At 39.8% G+C, this 23,872-nt stretch overlaps 1 protein-coding gene and 1 non-coding gene across 2 annotated transcripts in view; one reads left to right on the top strand and one right to left on the bottom strand.

Moving 5' to 3' along the window:
* Positions 1–18,754, bottom strand: part of PARL (presenilin associated rhomboid like) — a 44,381-nt gene extending 25,627 nt beyond the window's left edge. The window contains exons 1-4 of the mRNA XM_063107136.1: positions 18,609–18,754; positions 8,993–9,188; positions 8,191–8,331; positions 6,654–6,702 (exon numbers count right to left, since the gene is read on the bottom strand). Coding sequence (XP_062963206.1) covers positions 6,654–6,702; positions 8,191–8,331; positions 8,993–9,188; positions 18,609–18,733 — 511 coding nt within the window. The 5' untranslated portion in view covers positions 18,734–18,754. The remainder of the gene's footprint in view (positions 1–6,653; positions 6,703–8,190; positions 8,332–8,992; positions 9,189–18,608) is intronic.
* TRNAV-GAC (transfer RNA valine (anticodon GAC)) lies at positions 16,904–16,975 on the top strand. The gene has a single exon. It is a non-coding gene; the product is annotated as a tRNA-Val (tRNA).
* Positions 18,755–23,872: the final 5,118 nt, after the last annotated feature.

Raw genomic sequence — 23,872 nt, forward strand, 5'->3', positions numbered from 1 at the left:
GCAATTCCACTCCTAGGTATACACCAAAAGAAATGAAAACACTGTCCACAAAAAATCATGCACATGAAAGTTCATAGCAGCATTATTCATAATAGCCAAAGAATGGAAACTCAGGTGTCCATCAATAGATGAATGGATAAACAAAACGTGATCTATCCATACAATGAAATATTATTTGACCATAAAAAGAAATGAAGTACTGATACATACTACAACATGGATGAACCTTAAAAACTGTGCTAAGCGAAAGCAGACACAAAAGGCCACACATTACATAATTCCATTTATATGAAATGTCCAGAACAGGCAAATCCATAGACAAAGAAAGTAGACTAGTGGTTACCTAGGGCTGAAAGGAGAGCGGGAACAGGGAGTGACTGCTAATGGGTATGGGGTTTCTTTTTTGGATATGAAAATGTTCTGAGATTAGATGATGATAGTTGCACAACCTTGTGAATATAATAAAAACCAGTGAATTGGGCCGAGCCCGTGGAGCACTCGGGAGAGTGCGGCACTGGGAGTGCGGCGACGCTCCCACCGCGGGTTCGGGTCCTATATAGGAATGGCCGGTGCACTCACTGGCTGAGTGCCGGTCACAAATAAGACAAAAAAACAAACAAAAAAATAAAAATAAATAAAAACCAGTGAATTGTACACTTTTAAATGGTGAATCTTATGTGTATTATATCTAAATTTTTAAAAATAGTAATGCACTGATTTGAGAAGCACTGCTCGGTTCAAAGACTGCAATCTATTTCCCTCCTTAGTTCAAGAAAGGCAATACAACCTCTTTCTCTTTTCCTAAAAAAGGACTCAATATCCCACTTGGAGTCAAGTAGCTAAACACAGGATCCCCTCTGTTTCTGGGATGGGCCAATTTGCCCTTCCACAGCTCCTCTATCTGAAGGGGCTGCTATACTGACCCAGACATAGCCAGTCCAGACACTGACAAGCACGTATATTCACAACAGCCAAAGAATTGAGCTCAAGTAGTCCCTACCTCAGGTTTCCTGAGAACCAGGCAGGTGCAGGGATTAACTTTTTGACCTCACACAGTGGTTGTAACTTCTTTTCCTATGCAGCATCTACCAAACCAGTTAAAGACTGGGCCCACAGCTACCTGGAATCAAGAAGAAACCCAGAGAGACTATATATCTTCCATCCTCCCACTGGGATGGTGACAGAAAGTTTGAAACTAATATTAGTATATAGAAAGAATGAGACAAATTCACATTAAGGGAGGCAAAGGCCCTCACAATAATTGCTAACCACAAAAAGGGTCATTACTTCTTTGCACTCTCCCTGCAGATGAGATTATCTAACCTCCCCTGTGAACAATTTTTAGAAACCAATCTGACCTATGTACATTCTATACATTATCAGAGAACATTTAAACTGGTATACAACTTCTTTTAAAACAACTTGACAATACACAAAATTTTAGATGTACATACTTTTTGACCCAGCAATTCTATTTGCAGAAATTTATCTGAAAAATATACTTGCACAAGGGTACAAAGATCTCTCCAAGGATATTCACTGAAGTACTATTTATAGAAGACTGAAAACAATCTAAATACCCATTAATAGAAGACTTCTTAAATAATATTCATTCACATGGAATACCAAAATGCCATTAAAAAGAATAAACCTGGGGTTCTGTAATTTCCACTTCTTCATTTGGGTGCTGGTTACATGAATATACTCAGTTTGTGAAAATTAGTTGAGTTGTACCTTTAACATGTGCACAGTCCTCTATGTATATTATTCTCCAATAAAACATAAAAAATAATGCAATAGATCTATTGTATTGATATGAAATGCTCTTTATTAAGTGAAAAAAATCAAGGTGAAGAATACGCATACATGCTACCACTTCTATTTTAAACCGCAGATAGATACAAATGCCTATATATAAATAGATGCTTTGGAAGAATTCACAAGCAACTAAAGATGCAATAGTTATTATGGGGAAGGAAACTGCAGAACTACAAGTTCAGGATGAGAAAAAAACTTGCATTTTATGTACTGTTCACCGCTACTTTAATCTACTACCACGCACATTTGTTCATGTTACAATGACAAAACCTAACACAGGTAGTCAAAAAGGGCTCCCTTTCTTCCCTGGGTGCCAGCCTACTGCCCTGCAACAAGTTGCTGCAATTTGGACTGTGAATCAGCACCCAAATACCTGGGATGGGGAAAGGCAGTGTAGTTCATCAGAAAGATAATTAGTGGTAACTTGCTAAGGTATGAAGTTAAAGGACATAATAAAAAGCATATTATTTGAACTACAAAATGGATTTGATTCCCATCTCTGTCCCTTTCTAGCTGTGTGATCTCAGACAGATATTTAAACTCGTTGAGCCTCAGTTACACCATCTGAAAAATGATGTTACCACCAACAGGGCTCTTACAATGATTAATAACAATGATATACATGCATGTAAAGCACTTAGCATAGTACTTGAAGCCTAGGTGACACTCAAGCATTATTTTTGCCATTCTTTCCCCAGAAATAACTTGTCCAAAGGCTGGGGTGCCTCTGGGAGTCACAGAAAAGCAGTGACTGATTAAAAGGTCAAGATGAGTTAGAAGACCGAGGGAAACATTGTCTTACCAGCAACGTCAGGATTAGGGAAGAAGACTTTAGTCTGGGACGACAGCTCAAAAACTTTAGAAAGGTATAAGGAGAGAGAAAACTGCAACTAAAAAATAAGCCTGGTGGAAAGAGAATAGTAAAAAAAAAAAAAAAAAAAGACCTTAAAGGCTGTGGCAGAAGGTTCAAGGGAGAAGGGCCAAGGGCCTGGAGTGGAGCACAGTGGTGCCTAAACTTTGGAGCTGACAAAAACTATGGACTGGTAGAAAAACTGGGGCACAGTTTTCTTGAGATCTCTCTATTCTCCTTCTCCCTGTCCCCTCCTTGATCAGAAACAGTAATTTGGCTGATTCTTTTCTCTCAGCTTTCCCTAAGTCCCAATATAACAAAGTCAAAATTCTGCTGAACTAACAGGAAAACCTGGCAAGTGCCTCAAAGACTCTCCTGAAAACTAGAAAGGTAGGAGAAAATATTCTCCCTGGGGACCTCCAGAACAGGCTAAAAAGCCTTACAGATCAGGGAGACAGGACCAGCCCGTGGCTCAGTTGGGAGAGCGTGGTGCTGACAACACCAAGTCAAGGGTTAAGATCTCCTTACCAGTCATCTTTTAAAAAAAAAAAAAAGAAAGAAATAGAACAGGAAACCAGATGAAATATAAAAAGCACCAGGGATAAGTCTAACTTTGAAAAGTGCTACTTTATGCTCCCCCCTTATCCCACAAATACCAAGTGTGCTTATAAAACCTTTTTTTTTCAGAGGAATCTAAAGTTTGGGGAGGTATTTCTGTGTAATGATTAAGATAAAGACAAAAAAAAAAAAAAAAAAAAAAAATCCCAAAACCGAACAAAAAAGGATTAGAACAAGTTTACAAACACATCTTAAATTCCCAGGGACAGGTTGAGATAGTAGAATAATCAAAAACTAGGGACTCCAAACCTGGCATCAGCTATAAGGAAGGGAGGTATTTTCACCTCACCACTGGACTCTACCTTAACGATAAAATAAATTACACATATCCCTTACATAGAACTGTTCCTATCTAAAGCTAGGAACCAAAGAGATATGTATAAATTTGAGATACCCTTCACTATCTGAAACTCAGGAACCAAACACATTTGGATACAACACTCTGCAGTCTAAACTTGCTATATCTAAAATCTTGCAATCCAAATTCCAGAGCCCAGTAGGTTCAGATAGTAAGGAATCCCTATGTGAAGTGTCTGGTGTAACAGTGAGAAATCTTCAACCTACTAGAGTTTTCATGCTGTCATTGCTTAAGTATGAATACTACAAAGCAAAGCAGCACACTACTCTCACAGAGCTTTGAAACTCTTTAAGCCATAATTTGTCAAGTTCTTTTGAAATACAAAAGGAAAAAAAAATTCACTCAGAACATATATATAATACAAGGAAAGAAAGTTGGACAGAGTGAATCTGTCACCCCATAAATCTAACCTCAATTAAAACCAAGAGGTCCAGCCAGTTAGCTCAGCTGGTTAGAGTGCAGTGTTACAACACCACAGTCAAGGGTTCGGATCCTGGTGCAGCCAGCCACCAAAAAACAAAACAAAAACACAAAAAACCCCAGGAGCTGAGCCAATCTCACTTAGGATGAGTCTAATAGAAGCAATCACGAAAGCTAAGCAAGGCAAGCTGGACTAACTGGCAACTTTGAAAGGAGACAAGACATAACTAAAGCACCAGTTTATCCCTGAGAATCTCAGGACATAGTTAAATTCATTATTAACATCACTGTCAGGTTTTGTAAAGCCAGAATCACTGCTATTAGAATAATTATTTCCTACAAGAGAAGGAGGATGTGACACTGAGCAGCTCAAAAAGCACTGCCTCAGCTTTTAAAAGTCACTTGGATTGTGTAACTTGACAATAAAGGTTTAAGATCTTTAGCATGACCATTCACACTTATGTTGTTCAAAGCACTTTACACTCACTACGTAGATCACAACGTGTCTCTTTACTATTATGCCTTTCATGCCAAATGATGGATTTGACCAAAAAAAGAAAAAGGCTAGGGGAAAGAATGCCAATAAAAGAATTCTGAGAAAAGGTTTTAAATTCTGATCCCAGGTTTCTTCATATGTTAAGTGGCACAAAATCTTTACCATCTTCAAAGAGTATTGTGGAAGAGTATAGGAATGTTAAGATTGAGAAGGACCAGGGAACTTACACAGGGCAAAAGCCCTTGAGAGTAGATAGGAGGGCTGACCCCGTGGCTCATTTGGGAGAGTGCAGCGCTGGGAGCACCGAGGCCGTGGGTTCGGATCCTATATAGGGATTGCTGGTGCGCTCACTGGCTGAGCGTGGTGCGGACGACACCAAGCCAAGTGTTACAATCCCCTTACCGGTCACAAAAAAAAAAAAAAAAAAAAAGTAGATAGGAGATTTGAGGCAGAACAGGGATTGTTCAAAGGGAAAATGCTCTTAGCACAACAAAGATATTCAAGGATGTTCTGCTAGATTAAATAAGGATATTAAGGACATTTCTTACCCAGCTTCACTCCCTTTCCTTTGTTTCTCAAGATGCTTTCCAGAGAATGCCCCATAGACAATTTTTTTTCATTCCTTTGATAAATGATTAAGTTGTTTCTTCTCTTGTATTTCCTTGTCTTTACAATAAAAGCTGAAGCAAATACCAACTCAGGGCTGCATTTGGTGACTCCTTTCTTTAGGGAGTTTTCTCAGTGCAGCCCCCTCGGCTTCTCATTGCTCTTAATGTTTGGGCTTTGAGTAATCTTTGTGTCTCTGTCACACAGCAAGAATGAGGTACCAACTGATTGTGAAAGGCTTTGAAAATACTGAAGGAAATAAAAACTTTGCTACCATAAGGAACTGCTGTTAATTTTGTTTACTTTCGGAAAACAAGCAAGTAAACAAAACACATTATTAACCTTGGTTGCAACAGATGTGCTACTATAGATATATCTTTGAAGTAACCATGTTTATTAAGACCTCACTGACTAATCAATTCTACAGTCTCGGTATAGCAACATACTTTGAAAAATCTCAATCCCTTGGTTCAAGATCCCATTCAATATTCATTCATTCAACAGATTTTAACTAAGTGCCTTTACTGTGTGCAAGATATGTACTAGATACTATAACAAAATGAAAAATCTCATCATTGTCCTCAAGATGTTTACATTGCCCACAAGAATGCTATGTTACAATTATAATAGGCAGGTTGTAATATAAATGATAAAAACTGCAAAGAGTTCAGAAAAAAGAAATTACTTCTGAAGGAAGCAATATCTGAACTATCAGCTTGAAGGCCAGATCAAGTTCCAATAAGATCAGAAAAATTAACCCTTCCAGGTAAAGGAAGCAGTCTGAATGAAGAAAGATAAACACACTTTCTCCATCTAGGTAGGTACAGAATGAGTTGCACAAGTGTTACCCTGAAAAGCTAGATGTCTTTCCATAAAAATTTACAAAGAATAAAAATAAAATTATCATGGTGACATTCATGGAATGCTTACATTTAAAGAGGGTTTTATAAATAGCATGGTGGAGTAGAGAGAAAATTGGCTTTTGAATGAGAAAGACCTGGGTTTTGAAACTCAGCTCTACTACTTACTAGCAGTTTGACCTCCGAAAAGTTCCTTCTCTGAAAGTCAGTTTCCATATCTGTAAAAAGGGAGACAACTACTCCGTAAGCAACCCTGTGAGGTAGGGAAAGGATGTGTATAAATCACCCTGTATATAAAAGGCACTTAATCAATGTCTCCTTTAGTTTCTTTAAGAGAGGAATAATTACTTGTAAGCTATTTCACAAGCTGGGATTCTACAACAAACTGATCTTTTGACTGGTATCATACTAGATCAAAATTAGAAGATAGCTGACCCAGGGCATCATGTAAATCTTTATGCCACACTACTTTTTATACTATTACATTAGCCTACAGATAACAGAAACTCTTTCTGTCTTCTAAACCATTGGTGAGCGTGTTACAAAAGCCATTGCCTGTGACATACTGTACCTTTTGGTTTGATTTCTCTTCCCTTGAATGGCTAAAACTTGTAAGCTAACACAAACCTGTCACAGTCCGCTGGCCATCACTTAGGTTATTCCACCACTTGTTAATCTAAAACAGAAGGAAAATTGGTATCACCATATGTGAAATAATTTCAGGCTAGGAAAATGAAAATCCAGAAAGAAAATGCCTGTACGTGCATGGCTTATGTCATTTTTCAGTATTCTAAAGAACTATTTGGATACATTTCAGGGTCAAAACTTCATAGTGCAGAGATGTGCTAGAAAACTGTAGCTTTCTAAGGGACTTAGGATTATGGAATAGGTCAGTTTACTATCTTCTCAAATATACTGTACCAAATAAAAATCTACTGCAAGTTATTAATTTCACTATAAATATCATCCATTATTCTTCTGTTATAAAGCCTAACACAGATAGGGCTCATTCTTCTTGAATGTGTCTATGGGACAGCTGGCCGATTGGCTCAGTTGGTTAAAGCACGGTGTTATAAAACCAAGGTCAAGGGTTCAGATCCCCGTACTGGCCAGCTGCCAAAAAAGGAAAAAAAAAAAAATAAGGAGAGAGAACGTGTCTATGGGAAAACAAGGAGGAATAAATCCTCCCTAATTCAAGGAACCTAAAATTCTTATTAGTAAAAAGAAAACCCAAGGCTTCCTACTCAGGTTCTCCCTGGCCATGATCACTGTTCCCAGGAAGAAGATAAGAGGACATCAACCGTCTCTCCAAATTGGAAGGGAAATGTGTCACAAAAAACAATTGTGCTTGAAACCAAATGGACTTGGAATCACATATTAACCTACGGCCTCAGTGCTTACTAAGTATTGGCAAGAAAAATAATTAAAATATTTATATGTTTTATTTAAAAGGAAATATTTTTTTAAAAAATCAGTTAAAGGAAAGAGAGCCATTAACTTACATATAAAGTAAAAGAAAAGATCTAAAAGCTCTATATTTGTACCTTTTTCTTGCATCCCATCCCCTCAGCAGTTAGAAACATTTGACAGCAGGTATTTACCAGAGGAATGTAAACCTCATGTCACTGAGCTTTTTAAAATCTACTTGGTAGCTTTACCCCTAAGGCACATATTTTTGTTGTTTGGTTTGGTTTTTTGGCAGCTTGCCAGTACAGGGATCCAAACCCTTGGACTCGGTGTTATAACACCCCACTGTAACCAACTGAGCCAACCAACCCTTTTGAAAAACTCCCTGTGATTCTGATATGTACTCTAATCCAACATGGTGATGCAAGTAAAACAGTAGCTCTCAAACTTCAGTAGGGCTGGGATGGGGCACAAAACATTAATTTTTAAGAACTATCTGAGGTGATTTTTGATGCATGTAGATGGACAAAATTCTTGGAACATTGTCAATTATGACACTGCTGGACATATAAAACACTAATAAATACTTACCGTGATGAAAGGATTCAAAAGAATATTAAGTGCACTGAGTTCACATCTATTAGATGTGAACATTAGATGTAACATTAGATCATGTTACAATTAACTAAAAACACTTCATAAATAACTAGACTTCAAAAATTGTGATTAACTAGAAGAAATAAATGTTTATTGTTACCTCCTTTCTGAAGTCTCCTTCTTTTTGTGGTCTTATGCTATCCAACCAATCAGCTTTTATACCATCAAAGTAACTCTGGACCCTGGATTTCAGTGATTCATACTGCCAAATAGCAGCTGACCCAAATGCACAGCCTGTAAACTATATAAAATTAGATATATTACAAAATAAATTTAAAAGGGAAGAAGAGTTATATATATTTTCAAGGATCATATTTCATTTTCACTGCCATTTACAAAACAACAGAAGAAACATCTGGTACAGTGAAACTTATTAGGTGAAAAATACATTTTATTGTTTCCCATTTTATTAGCTTCACAGTAGCCTGGAGTCTGTTTCCAGCTATAAATCTTCAAATAAAATTCAAAATCCCGGGCCGGCCCGTGGCTCACTCGGGAGAGTGCGGTGCTGATAACACCAAGGCCCCGGGTTCGGATCCCATATACGGATGGCCGGTTCGCTCACTGGGTGAGCGTGGTGCTGACCACACCAAGTCAAGGGCTAAGATCCCCTTACCGGCCATCTTTTAAAAAAAAAAAAAAAAAAAAAAAAATTCAAAATCCCAACTCAGTATTACTTGAAATACTGTACTAAATATGAGGTCCATAAGTTTCTTCTCCAGGGCTTACATAACTCAGCCAAATTCTAAAAGCAATTATTAAATTCCTATTCTGTAATCAGAATTCGTGAGCCCAACTACTCAGAGCCTCTTGATTCCCATCTACCTGTCCTTACTTTAAGGGTGCATTTAAAAATGCACTTGTAGCAAGGTAGGTTAACACCTAGTGATGTGAGCTCTTACCCCAACAGTAAAAAACAAAGGTTTTATAAGAGTCCTTATAGGATAAGGAGAAGGATAGAAGACTGTTTCCTCGACAGGAGGAATCAATGCACTTCTCTTGTATGCTCCACCACTTGTCCCCGTGTCTGATCTTCGAGGTTCAGCCTTCCTGGGTGCTTTTCTGAATCCACATTTTTGCTGAATAAAGAAGTTAAACCTACGGGGAAAATCACGGATTAGAAATAGAATGGCATCTTGCAAATATCAGCCTCTCTGAGCATCCGCTTGGCCTGCATCATCACCATCTAAGTTTACTCTCACTTTACAGTCCAAAAAGAGCTAGAACTACTCCCAGGTAGAATTCAGAGTCACAACATTTAAACTTTCTGGGAAAGGTGAGACACAAACTACAGCAACTTCAAAGGGTACCTGTTTGGGCTATTAGTTTGTATGAATCAACAAAATAATTTCTATCCACCCTCCACAAAGAAAGAATCCCCAGCCCTGGAAAAAGCTACAGAACTCAACTGGCCCGTGGCTCACTTGGGAGAGTGTCGTGCTAATAACACCAAGACCACAGGTTCAGATCCCTATATAGGGATGGCCAATTGGCTCACTTGGGAGAACGTGGCACTGACAACGCCAAGTCAAGGGTTAAGATCCCCTTACCGGTCATCTTAAAAAAAAAAAAAAAAAAAAAAAAAAAAATCTAGCACTATCAATCATGTCTTCCAGTCCTAGCTTCTGTAAGACTGAACTCCCTAAAGTTCAAATTCATCTTTAACTTTCCTGATAGCTTCCCCTTTTCTTCTATCCCTTAATGATAGATATGCTCAAAGGCTCCAATAGCTCTTTTACTTCATTCAAACTCAACCCATATAAATTCTTCAAATATTTTTCTTTTTCTTTAGTAAAACCATAACTTCTCCAGATCAAAAAAGGAGTGTTCCCTTCCTGTTTGTCCTTGCTGTACCCTAAACATGCCATCCTACTAGACTCAAAACTCCTTGAAAGAAGAGATCAAACATGTATTTTCATCTCTGTAACCCAGTCCCTGAAATAAAATGCTCACATTGGTTGAATAAAGAATAAATTCAGGCTGCTTGGTTAGTTTAGTTGGTTAGAGTGTGGTGTTGATAATACCAAGGTCCAGGATTCAATCCTTGTTACTGGCCAGCCACAAAAAAACAAAAACAAAAAAACAGGCCAAAAGACTAACAGGTACAAAACTATGCTACCTACCATAAGTGAATCATCATGCAGCACATGCGTGTATTGAAACAACAAACTGTACCCCACAAAAATGTACAAGTGATAAACAAATACAATTCTAAAAAATATATTAATTCATTTTTGTGGCTTGAATGACTTTTAAGCAGGTAAATGATTCGATTACATTTTTTTAGTCCTAATCTCAATTTTCTAGTCCTGTATTTTCAACTATATATTGAATATTTCTACTTGGATGTGCTCCCCATTACTTTAAAACCAAATTTTCGGGCCGGCCCATGGCTCACTTGGGAGAGTGCAGTCCTGATAACACCAAGGCCACGGGTTCGGATCCCTACATAGGGATGGCCGGTTAGCTCACTTGGAGAGCGTGGTGCTGACAACACCAAGTCAAGGGTTAAGATCCCCTTATCGGTCATCTTTTAAATAAATAAATAAATAAATAAAATAAAACCAAATTTTCAAAAGGGAACTAACTCATTCTCCTCTACAAACAGCTCCATTTTTTTTTTTTTTTTTAAAGATGACCGGTAAGGGGATCTTAACCCTTGACTTGGTGTTGTCAGCACCACGCTCAGTCAGTGAGCGAACTGGCCATCCGTATATGGGATCCGAACCCGGGGCCTTGGTGTTATCAGCACCGCACTCTCCCAAGTGAGCCACGGGCCGGCCCCAAACAGCTCCATTTTGATGTCCTTGTTCTTTCAGTGGGACCACAGTTCTCTCAGTCACTGAGGTTAAAAATCTAAGTCATTTCAGTGTTCTTTCTCTCCTTTTTCTTACCAGCCTAGATAAAACCAACTCTGTCAAAATTTTTCTTCATTCCTAGTCTAAACCCTGACCCCATACCTGAATTATGGCAATAGCTTACTAAACTTCAAATGCTAATACGTTGCATCTTCTTTCCTCACATTACTTTTCCTCATTCAATAGTTCCTCAAATGCCCTTTTAGAGGGCCAAAAATGTCTCCCTGATTGCAATACAACCCCTTAGTTCATCCCTTCTGGCCTGGAATACTCTGCCATTTCCCAGCAGATCTCCTTGCTTACAATGCTGCCCCACTCCAAATTCATCCTTCTCAAATGTTACTCTGCTTTAAACTTCAATAATTTTTCATCACTCCATCAAACGCAGCACACATACCTTAAATCTATCCCTTCCTCTCTCTTGCCACTTCTCTCTGCCACCCCAAATCATCTCTACACCTGTTATACTGACTTCCTTAAAGTTTCCATGATCTGCCTTGCTTTCTCACCTATGACAATGCTACTACTTTATTCTTATTCTGGTACATACTTCCCTTTGTTAATTTTTTTGTGCCCTTCAGAATTCAGTTCATATGTCTCCTCCTCCAGGAAGTCTTCCCTATCCTTCCGCCACCCAGGCTGGGTTGGTCTCTCCTTTGCACTTCTAGAGTTCTAAAGCATTCTTGTAATATTTGTCTCAGTTATTGCCCATGCCCCCACAAGATTACAGTTTTGCATTCATTGTATCTCTATCACTAAGCCTAGCCCCTAATAAGTCACAATTATCTATTAGAAGAAGGGATCAAAGATGAGTGGTTCATTTAGAATAACTAAGAGGAATATGGTACTATTCACTAAGATAAGGAAAATCAATGCCTAAAAATGGGAAATTAAAAGATGAGAGATGAACAATTCCATCTGGGACACTGTTTAAAATTCTTGCAGTCATGGCAGGTTTTTTTTTTTTCTTTTTTTTTTTTTGGTAGCTGGCTGGTAAGGGCTTCCAAACCCTTAACCTTTGTCAGCTTTATTCTTATAGCTAAAAACTGGAACTTAAATTTCCACCAATAGGGAACTGAATAAACAGTGATAAAGTCCTACAATGGAGTACTTACTACACTCCCCCACCCCCCGACCCCAAAAAAGGGGGAGAAAACTAAGAAAATAATACTGTTCACATGTCATGGATAACTCTCAAAAACATTGTTGACCAAAAGAAATAAAGCACAAAAGAGTACATAATATGTGATTGTGTGATTTCCATTTATATGAAGTTAAAGAACAGCACACTGATCTGTTGTGATAAAAATCAGAATAATGGCTGCCTGGAGTGGATGGAGCTTGACTGGAAAGAGGCAAAAGAAACTTTCTGGGATGATGGAAATGTTCTTTATCTTGGTTTAGGTGATGGCTGCACAGGTATACACATTTATCAGAATTCGCAGGCTATACACTTAATACTTGTACATTTTTCTATACGTAAATTATATTTCAATAAAGTATTTTTAGCATTAAAAAGATGCTTGTAGGACATCCAGGTGGAGGTATTTAGTAACAAATGAAACTCAGAAAAGTGGTAGAGCTACTATTATTATTACTACTTGCCTAGACTGGCCTTTCTCTTCAACACTGAGTCCACTCCTCAGTTCAACTTCTCAGAAATCACATAGTGAGGATGGGTGTGATGGTAAGGTAATTTGACTAGAAATTTTAATCCAGAATTTACACTTCCAAATCAGTGATATTGCTTTCAAAGAAACCTACTTGAGAAAGTTATAAACTTATCAACAATGCTAATGTTGCCCTAAATGGCCTTCAGAGCCTGTTAACAGTCTTATGAATATCCTCTAGCAAACACCATTGAACAGCTAATCCCAAATCTATTGCCTGCTTTTTCTGTAGCAGCTAGAAAAGATAACTACCTTAACTTTTACAGCCTTCCCTACGGCTAGGGGTGGCCACATCACACAGAATCCTGGCCAGATGACACTTAAGAATTTTTCAGGAGCCTCAAGGAAAGGTTTTGCTTACCTGATAAAAATGGACACATCACTGATGACACACAAACCACACCCCCTTCTTTCTGCCTTGAAAAAGGATGTCATGCTTAGAAATGGGGCAGTCATCTTGAATACCAAGAGAAAGATCAAAAGGATTTAGATACTAACTTTAACATTTTGGGGCTACTTACCTCCAAAATAACTTCCTTCCCACTTATTTAAATAACTATCAGTTTACTTACAGCCAAATGCATTCCTAACAGATATAATCTTTAAAGTGGCAGATGTTAATCCTTTGCAATTGAATTTGATTTTTATTAAATACACCAAAGTAGCTTGGAGCTAGGTCTAGTAAATAAAGTGGCAAGTAATCAAAACAAGTGATGTTACTTTGGGCCAAAACAAAGGCATGACATAAAGTAATGGAAATGTATACACTATAGAGATCACAAATTTTAACCTAGTATTGTTGATTTCTAGCATTTCTCTTACTAGACCAAGAAATACAAATGAGAACCCTTTTTATTTCCAACAGCTTAATACTACTCACTCAGTTCTAATAACAGATTACTTCTTCTAAATCACACCAATTCATTTAAAATTTTTGAAGCACAGAATGTTTGAAAAGGAACACAAACACGTTAAGGTGGGAATCTGAAATTGCAGCAGAGCCAGACGTTTTGCCTAGAATATTTGTATACGTATCAGATGACGTATACATATATTTTGTGTTGTGTATACATATGGAATTACAGTTGGACATAGAATTTATTGGACAGAATTAGATACTATGTCTTGGCTCACTGAACCTACTACCTCAGGTGCTAGGTTCATATGCTACAGGGACTGGAAAGCCAAAAACTATTTCCCAGGCCTCCTAGTAGTTAGGGTTCCAGATGTGATCAAGGTGTGCTAATCACATACACTGGCATAATACTTGAATTTGGAACCGAACTTAACAAGAAGACGTGAGGCATCGATTTTGCTTGTGAAAATAATAGTGAAGGTGGTATAGATCTTTCTTTGATCAGCAGATCCTGATTTGGCAGCAGCTTTCCCGATTGTCTCACTTATTACTGCATAACAAACCAACCTAAAACGTACTGGCTTAAAATCATAATTTATTATTTCTCATGATTCTGTAGGTTAGCTGCCCTCAGCTGGGCAGCTCTTCTGCTGGTCTCACCTGGGTCACTCAGGCAGTCAGTCATGTGACTGCTTGGCTAGAGTTGGGAAATCTAAGATGACCTCATTCTCACATCTGGAGCCTTAGTGCTGGTTGTTGGCTACCTTGCCCCACATGGTCTCTATTCAGCAGTCTAGCAGAGGCTTCTACAATGGCAGGAGGAGTGCTTGTCTAAGAGGTCAAAGGCAAAAGCTGTAAGGCATTTTGACACCCAGCCTCTGGACCTTGTACAACATTACTTCTGCCACATGCTACTTGCCAAAGCAAGTCACAGGCCAACCTAGCTCTAAAGAATAAGGAATCAACTCCAACTCCAGATGACAGGAGATGCAAGACATTGTGGCCATATTTTTTAATCTACCATACCAGTTGTGGCAGAGGCACTTAGGATTCTAAAAGCTTACAGTAATTCTCAATCCTGGCTATACATTAAAATTGCCTGATCTGCTCTTAAAATACTGTATCAGGGCTTCACTTCATATCAACTATAATCTCGAGGAGTGAAACTAAGGCCTCAGTATTATTTAAGAGCTCTCCGGGTGATTCTCATGTGGAGCCAGTGTTGAGATCTACAAGTTTGGGAAAATCTTTAGTCTATATACAAATTACCAGAGGATTCATTAAAATCAGATTCTAATTTAGTACAGCTGAGGTGGAGTAGGTTCGAGATTCATTTCTAAATAAGCTCTTAAATTAGGGGTTGACAAACTATGGTCTGCAGGGTAGAGTTGACCCTCCAGCTAAGAATGGTTTTTACATTTTTAGAGTTGTTTAAAAGAAAAAGAATGTGCACCAGAGACCATATGTGGTCAGATTTTCTATCTGGCTTTTACAAAATAAGTCTGCCAAACCCCATCCAAGATGATGCCCAAATTGCTAGTTCATTAACCACTTTGAATAGAAAGGAGCTACAACCTGATTCCCCACTCTCCCAACAATACTTACAGATGTCAGGATGGTTTGTTATCCACAGATTAATCCTATCTGACTAAGTAAACAAAACAAAGAATTCCAATACAAAAGTTCCATCAGAAAAAAGTGGGGTTCTGGTGACTATTTGAGGCACTGGATCTTGTCTCACTAGAAGCCAGTTCTACCTCTAGAATTTTCAATCGCATAAAACTGCCCTAACTGCTTAGGTCAGAATTGGGTTTTCTGTTGGCATAAGGATTCTTTTAGCTGTAGTAAGTACATTCATTACATATTATATGACAAGGTGCATTCTTTTCAGGGAGCTTTTGTTTTAAATTTCTTAAAATGCAAAACCAACCAGAAAAAAGCCTGCTAAATTTCTCTAACTGCAAATGTTTGAGATCTTATTCACAGGTTTAGGTTATTTAGCTCTACCCATTCAGATGGGTATATAAGATGGAAAAAAATTACCTGAAATAAGTTAGGAAAACAAAAAGTGAAGCAACACAATAAAATGGATGGGGATGGAGGAAGAGGGTTCCTTGAGGGGTATAACAACTCATGAAGGCAGGCCTGCCTTTTAGCTCTGTTACTTAGGTCCTTCTGCCAATAACTAGTGATTTGTGGAAGCAGCCCAATGTGCTCAAAGTGGGAAGATTTCATGAATACTTAAATTACCACTAGCCACACAATGGTTAGAGTTCAGTTTTTTAATATGATCCTATAACTTTTAAATAGAAGTTATATCCATATATTTGTTGGTTTAATGGTTAGTGAATTTTTTTTTTTAACAGTGTGAGGATAAAGACAAAGAAACTTAAATGTGCATACAGGTCAGCAATAATGTCTACAGGGGGTCTTCAAAAAGTTCATGGAAGGATTCATATTATCTTTTAATTCTGTTTTTCCACGAACTTTTGAAGTACTCTCATATGTTACAAAAGATTTGTACGAACAAATTGAACAGAAATAGCCTAATGCTCAAATGCAGACAAGATGAGTCTAAGCACACAGAGTAGATTCATTCCACTTAAAACAAAATAGGTATATGGGGTTGGGGGGAGGATTCTATGTAAACTCTTGCCTGCCAAAATTATTTTCTTAAAACCCATCTTGAGTTAATACATGGTGAGCTAAATGTGGAAATTAATTTAATATACTTGATTTAATTTGTCAAGTATCTTATCTAAAGATATCTTAAGATTGTCATCTCAATATAAAAAATTTAAGTTCTGTACTATTTTCTTCCCTTGGATAGCTTCATACAATTGTTAATTATGCAGGTTTCTACTTTCAAGTCTAAATCATGTTTTACAGAAGTACTGCCAGAAGTTTGATAACAGTAAAGTTTCTGAAGAACCTAAATGAGATTCTCCTTTCTGTAAAAGGCCAGATAATAAATATTTTAGTCTTTGTGGACTACTGAAACCTGTCACATATTGCTGCATTTGTTTTACAACCCTTTCTTGGCTGGTGGGCTGCCTTGGGCCTACACTCTTTGCAGACCTTTGTATTACCATCTATAGTGCTTGGAGAATGCAAATTCCTGGTCGGAATCATGGATTGGGTCATTCTTCGGCATGCTAATTTTAGAACCACAGGAAGTCAAAACAGACCTAATAAAAGTTATACAAAATAGCTCATGCTCCCTACTAACTTTAAATGCTTATTTACAAAGGCAAGGATGCAAATGTTCTATTTCAGGCTTACCTACACTCTCATGTAATGTATATTTTTTCTATGCAACCACGAAAACATCATTTTGAAACTTTCTGTATAGGAGCCGGCCCGTGGCTCACTCAGACGAGTGCGGTGCTGATTACACCAAGGCCACGGGTTCGGATCCTATATAGGGATGGCCGGTTAGCTCAGTGGTTGAGCGTGGTGCTGACAACACCAAGCCAAGGGTTAAGATCCCCTTACCGGTCATCTTTAAAAAAAAAGAAAAGAAAAGAAAAGAAACTTACAAATGGCAAGCTTTAAAAAAATTAGATGCTAATCTTCAACGTCACAAGTGTTTCATGCTCATTTGTTTCAAATGGTTTTCTCACCCAATATTTACTGGAGGCTCCTTATTAATCAAGTTACCTTTTACTTACCCTTCCTAAAACCAGTACAGTGATGTATACACAAATCTGAAACATTTAACACAGCTATTGCTTCCTAACAGACATATTAATCTTTTCTTTCCCCTCAAACCATGCAATTTCAAATGAGATTTGGATTTCAATGAAATCAGGACCATTGAAATCTATCACCACTTCCACCTGACCTCCTCATTCTACATCTTCCCAGGACTTTAAGATTAGTGCCTAAAGCTCCATGTTGCAGTGTACCCTTAAGATACAATGTATGCAAATTTTTCACAAATACCTGATAAAATTCACTTGGAGTACTTATAAGAAATACGGGTTCTTAGGGAGAGAGTGTGGTGCTGATAACAGTAAGTAAGGCTGTGGGTTCGGATCCCTATATAGGGATGGCCAGTTGGCTCACTTGGGAGAGCGTGGGGCTGACAGCACTAAGTCAAGGGTTGAGGTCCCCTTACCAGTCATCTTTATTTTTTAAAAAAAGAAAGAAAGATAGAAAGAAATACAGGTTCTTCCACTCTTCCCACCCCTCTCCTGATTCTGATTTAGTATGACTGGGGTGGGGCCTGGGAAATAACATACTGTATTCTACAAACACTCCAGGCGATGCTTTAAGATTAGGCAATGGCCCCACCGTATTGCAGCCTCAGTTATTTACCACTGGCTGGTCCTCGTCCACGTGTTAAAAACACTTCCTATTCCTTGCTACCATCAATCAGGTATTAAAGGCACCCATCTAAGTCAGACATTGGGAGGGTTAGCCAAATATACATCAGATTCTTGGACAGCTGAGGAATTTCTCTCTCCTCCCTGTTTAGAATTGAATTATTCTAACGCAAAATCAGCAAATCCTGATAAAGACCATACTCTTCACACAGCTTCTAATCCAGAATCGGGAAGTTTTCTCCAGGACATCTGGAAACCAGATATTCTATAGTCTCCATTCTTCAACAGAAAAGCCTCTCCTACGACTTAGCAAGAGGCAAAATAATGTCCTCCTCTGACTCTGTCCTCCCTTCGTCCACTAAACGCTTTAAAAAGGTAAGTGGTTGCAGTGGAACATACGTTTGATACTTAGAATCAACAAAGAATAAAATCTCAGCTCTGCCATTCTACCAGCTGTACAACTGCTTCACTTAAAAAATGGGTTCAACTGTTTCCACTCTGGATTATGAAGTGTGACACACAATTAGCCCTCACAGGCTAGTTTCTCTTCCCGTCACGTCCCTCCCTATGCTAAAGGGCAAAGCGCGGGCTCACGAAGGGCTGGGCAGGGGCCGGCCCCTGTGCGCCCCGACCCGGAGAAAGGACTGTACGGGAGGGAGAGAGAGGAAAGAGCAGGTAAGGAGGATAGGTAGGCAAGAAGAGGTGCGCTGGGGACAGCAAGAGAGGCCCGGACGGCCTCCGCCCCTGAGGATGCGCGGCCGGAACTCAGGCGCCAGAGGCAAGAAGCCCGGAGCGGTGGCCATTACCTGCGTCCGAGCAGCCGCGGCGGGGCCAGGTCCGCAGTGAGCTCCTCGCAGCTGCGGCCGCCCACCGGCGGAACCCACGCCTGGCCACAGCCCCAGCCTCTCCACGCCCAGCCTCTCCACGCCATCTTTCCAACCTCGGCCCCACCATGGCCCGACCTTACTAACCCCAGCCGCGAATCACTTCCGGGGCGAAGGAGAGCCATAGAGCGCCGAGCAGCAGCCTAGAGCGCCGAGCAGCAGCCTAGAGCGCCCCCCGTGCGGCCGAGCGGAGGCCGAACTAGCGGAAAGAACAGGGGCCGCCATGCTCCTCCTATCTCCTGCTGTCCCAGGGCTGAGCCTGGAGCCAGGAGCGGCATGAGAGAGCGGCCCGGCCCCCATCCCATTTGCAGACGAGGAAGATGAGGCCCAGAGGAAAAGAGAATGGAAAAACTAACATTTATTGAGTAATGCCACGTTCCAGGCGTTTTACCTAAGTCATCGTATTTAATCCTCACGGAACACCGCTTGAGGTAGATATTCTCATCACTGTTTCACAGTGCCTCAGACGCTCCGAGAGGTGAAGTGACTTGCCCAGAGTTACAGAGCTGGTCCCTGCAGGAACCAGTATTGCAAGCCAAGTTTCCTTAAATTACTCTTCTTTCTTCTGCATGTCACCGTTTCATGTTGTCTCGTTATGGCACACGTGAGAGTATGTGTCTCATACCTTTAACAAAAAGTCCAAGCCTGCAATGAAAATCTGGATTTCTAGATAAAATTCAAACTGCTTCGTGATTCCGCTCTTGCCTACCTGCCGGTCGGCTTATTCCTTGCCACTCCATCCCTCCAACCCTAGCTAGGGCCATAGTGAATCAACTGGCAGGCACCATCCCATTTCCCACTTCTGTGCATTCACACCACCATTTCACTGCCTGAAACACCTTTCCCTTCTCAACCTGCCTAACCAACTTGTCCTTCAGATCAACCTCAAATGTTACATCTTCAAGGAGGCCTTTCCCAGACCTCCACTCTGGTTTAGATGCCCTTCTTTTGTACTCTTATATTGCTTCATGTATACCTCTACAATAGCACTTCACTCGTTCCATAAATACGTATTAAGCACCTACAGTATGCCAGGCAATGTGCTAAATCTGGGGATATAATTTGAAAGATACTATTTCTGACCTCACAGAGGTCCTACTGTATTGGCGGAGAAAGGAGCAAGTAAATAAAAAGGCAGTTGTAATACATTGTAAGAAGTGCTATGATCAGAGAAGCATAAGGCTCTGTGGGAGTTCAGAGGAGGGGGATATAACCCATTTGAAGGATGGGAGATGGAAGGCTAGAGGAGAATGTTTCCCAGAGAAACTGATGAAGGCCACCAAGCAAAGAGAGGGGCTGTAATGTTCTAGGCCGAGAAAATAACATTTGTGATGTCTCCCAGGGCATGACTTGTCATAGATGTCAACTCTAGGATTTGATTTTATTCTATTTGCAAGCTTAAAGTTTAGGTGCTGGCAAAAGTCTGGGGTAGAAACAAAAGTCTTTATCATAGCACAGCAAGTATCATGAGCATCATGCTTGCATGGTTCCCCTTTTCTTCAAGTCCCATGGTGGCAATGCCATGGGCCAATAGATGCTGAACATGCAGTGGATTTGCATCTCAACTAAGAGCCCTGGGCATGGGGAATCTACCATTTTACAGTATGTTTTTACAGTCAGTAAGCAAACAACATTAGATAGTAGAGATAATGTTTTCCTTCAGACCAAAAGGCAGATTTGCTTATAACCTTTCAAGAAAGATAGCATTGCCCTATACAGCACAGGCAGGCATACTGCCCATTGTAAAAGATTCTGGTTCCAAAAGTCAGCATTCTTCTCCCATAATGCAACCCACTGGGTGTGTAGGTGACATCTAGCCCTCTTTGTATTGCTCCATCAGAATTGGGATTCAGGGAACCAGCACAAAAATTCTAATAATCTGGTTAATGCTGTTGCTGTAAGAAATTCCACTTCATCTCTGACCCAAGAGTCTTGTCTTTTTACCAACACCCATAAAATTGTGTCAGGCTAACTTGTTAGCTTTCAAGTAGGGTGAAATATCAGACCCTTCAAAGTTCTTCATAGGGATCTGTGAATTTATAGTTTCAGAGGGGGAGCTTCTCTAGGCTCTGACAAGAACTTGGGTGTGGCCATACGGCTGATGGCTGAAGGTGGATATCACTAAAGATGAGAAATCCCAGAAACTGAGAGTCCTGGATGTTGACTGGGTTGCTCACATGAACTTAGGGTCACCAGGATGATGGCAGGATTTGGAATGGAATCCTAAGACTTCAGTAATGAGAGGAGGTGGCCAGAAGATTTTTTTTTAAATAATTTTTTATTGAGGCATGGCATATAATCAATCAAGTGTGTAAATTTTACTAGTCTTAAATGTATTGCTTGATTCTTTTTTCTTTTTTTGCTTTTGGTGGCTGGCCATCAGGGGAACAAACCAGAGATTATAAAAAGGGCTGAAGAGATACTTGAAGATAAAGAGCAGAGTCTCAACAGAGGAGAAATGAGTGCTCAGGGTGAGCTGTGGACAAGTACTGCAGAAAAATCATTAGGTCATGAAGAGGATATAGTCCACCTCCAGAACCCAAGGGATCTGGGGCTGGGATATGCAGATCTTCTCTGCTTGCCCCTCCAGATCACTCTTGTATGCTGTTCCAGGCCCCTTGAAGCTGACTCTTATGGACCACATCAGTGTGCTGTCTCGCTATCTTGCTCCCAACTGAGCTCAGCCAATTACAAGCATGAACATGAAGTTGGCCCATAGGAGGAGAATGAGTGTAGAGTACTTATTTCTCCTATTTTCTTCTTCCTTGAGGCACATGGATTGGCTTCTGTGTTCTGTTATTAAACTCTCCTCATTGCTCAATTTGAGTAAGATAGAGTGCTGTTTCCAGCCAGAACCTGAACTGACACAGGAAAAATAAACAGCCTCCATTCGGAGATTGCAGGAGAAGCAGTGTCCTCACAGGACAGCCAGGGGTCAGTCAGTTGAGACAATGAGTAGAAGGATATATGGGGGTATGCTGACCATGATCTGGACAAAAGAGTATTTCTTATTATTATTGTCCATTTATTGAGCACTTAGTATGTACCAGGTACTGTGCTAGGTATTTTGTGTGTATTATCATATTTAATTTAATCTTAATATCAAATGAGTTAGCATTATTATCCCCACTTTGCAGATGAGAAAACTGAGGTTTATTAATATTAGCACACTTTCTAACTCCTTGTTCATGGGCAAGATCCTAACTGTCACTCCTATAAATTCAGGTAATTATGTGTGCCTTGTCACTTGGATGATTAAATGACTTGTATATGTTAGGTACCTAGTTCACTCACTAGCATACAGTTGGCATTCAACACATGATAGCTTATCTTCATGTCATGCCATTATGAGGTAATAATTGGAAACTGAGAGGGAAGCCTATCCATAGGGGAAGGGCTCCTCTCACCATTGTCATTTTATTTTAGGTCCATAAATAAAGGTGCGAAGTGCTTCTGGATGTCATATGGTAGAAGAAGTTCTCCACCAACTTATGCAGAGCATTTATCACATGCCAGCTCTGTGCTGAGCATTGTCACTCACAGCAATCCTAAGGGAAAGCTCCATTTGACACAGGAGGAAACTGAAGCACACAAGAGTTGAGTTATTAAGAGCAAAACCAGGATTTTAACCAAGGTCAAAGCCCATGTGAAGAAAGCTTCCTGTAGGAGATGACCTTTGAGGGGAGGGAGTAACATACCAAGGACCAAAGACAAGAGGCTAGCTGGGTGGGGGGGTGTTAGAAGGTGCTGCAAGCTCCACACAGGGGCTCTAACAGGGAGAGGAGTGACAGAAGGTTAAGAAAGTGAGGAGGGAGCCGTTGAATTAAGGCCCAGCTTTGTTTTCTCTACCCCAGAGCCTGCCTCAGCTGGCAGCCCAGGGTGTGGTGGGGGATCTCCCAGACATGAGACCCCCAAGCTTTCTACTGCTTTCTGGGACTCCACTTGCCCAGTGGGTCCCAGGCTAGACTCCCTGGCCCTGGGTATGGTTTCACAAAGAAAATAGGGTGTCTGTGGGAAAGCTTCAAGATTTCAAAAAGCCTAGAGGAAGTTGTACATTTGCCTGCAGAATGGCCAGAGGCGAATTAATGCATTACATTTCCTTATTTCTGGCTGGAATCCTCCCATCCCAGTGTAGTAGTAATGATTGATATCCTACTAATTGGAAGCATTGGTTCATTCCTATGTGTCTTCATAAAAAAAACAAAGGATAAAGGTAAACCATTCCTTTATTTATTTATATTTTTTTATAAAGATGACCAGTAAGGGGATCTCAATCCTTGACTTGGTGTTGTCAGCACCACACTCTCCCAAGTGAGCTAACCGGCCATCCCTATATAGGGATCCGAACCCATGGCCTTATAGGTGTTATCAGAACCACACTCTCCCAAGTGAGCCACAGGTCAGCCCTAAACCATTTCTTCTTTAAAAGTCAGGTTTATTGAGAGATGATTTATGTAAAATAACATTCATCCTTTTAAGTGTATAGCTGTATCAGTTTTGACAAACACAGATAGCCATGTAACCGTCACCACAATCAAGATACAGAACATTTTCATTACCCCAGAAAGCTCCCTTATGTCCTTTTATATTCCTACTTCCAGACCCTGGCAATGACTTATTTATGTCCCTATAGTTTTGTCTTTTAAAGAATATCATAGAAAGGGAATCATATAGCATACATTTGTGTGAACGTATATTTTCATTTCTTTTGGGTAAAATACCTAGGAGTGGGAATGGGTTGTATGGTGTAATGTTTAATTTTTTTTTTTTTTTTAAAGATGACCGGTAAGGGGATCTTAACCCTTGACTGGGTGTTGTCAGCACCACGCTCAGCCAGTGAGCGAACCGGCCATCCCTGTATAGGATCCGAACCCGTGGCCTTAGTGTTATCAGCACCACACTCTCCCGAGTGAGCCACGGGCCGGCCCGTAATGTTTAATTTTATGAGAAATTGTCAAACTGTTTTCCAATGTAGTTGTACCACTTTAAATTCCCACGAACAGTTTATGAGAGTTCCAGTTGCGCTGTATATTTTTCAGTACTTGGGACTGTCAGAGTTTTGTTTTTAGCAATTCTGATAAGTGTGTAGTGGTATCACATTTTGATTTGAATTTGAATTTCATTAATACTAGTCATTCTTTTTTAATAAGTAAGAATTGTCTGAAGACGCAATGTTTCAAAATTTG

Source organism: Cynocephalus volans, chromosome 1 (assembly GCF_027409185.1).
Source record: "Cynocephalus volans isolate mCynVol1 chromosome 1, mCynVol1.pri, whole genome shotgun sequence".
NCBI lineage: Eukaryota > Metazoa > Chordata > Mammalia > Dermoptera > Cynocephalidae > Cynocephalus > Cynocephalus volans.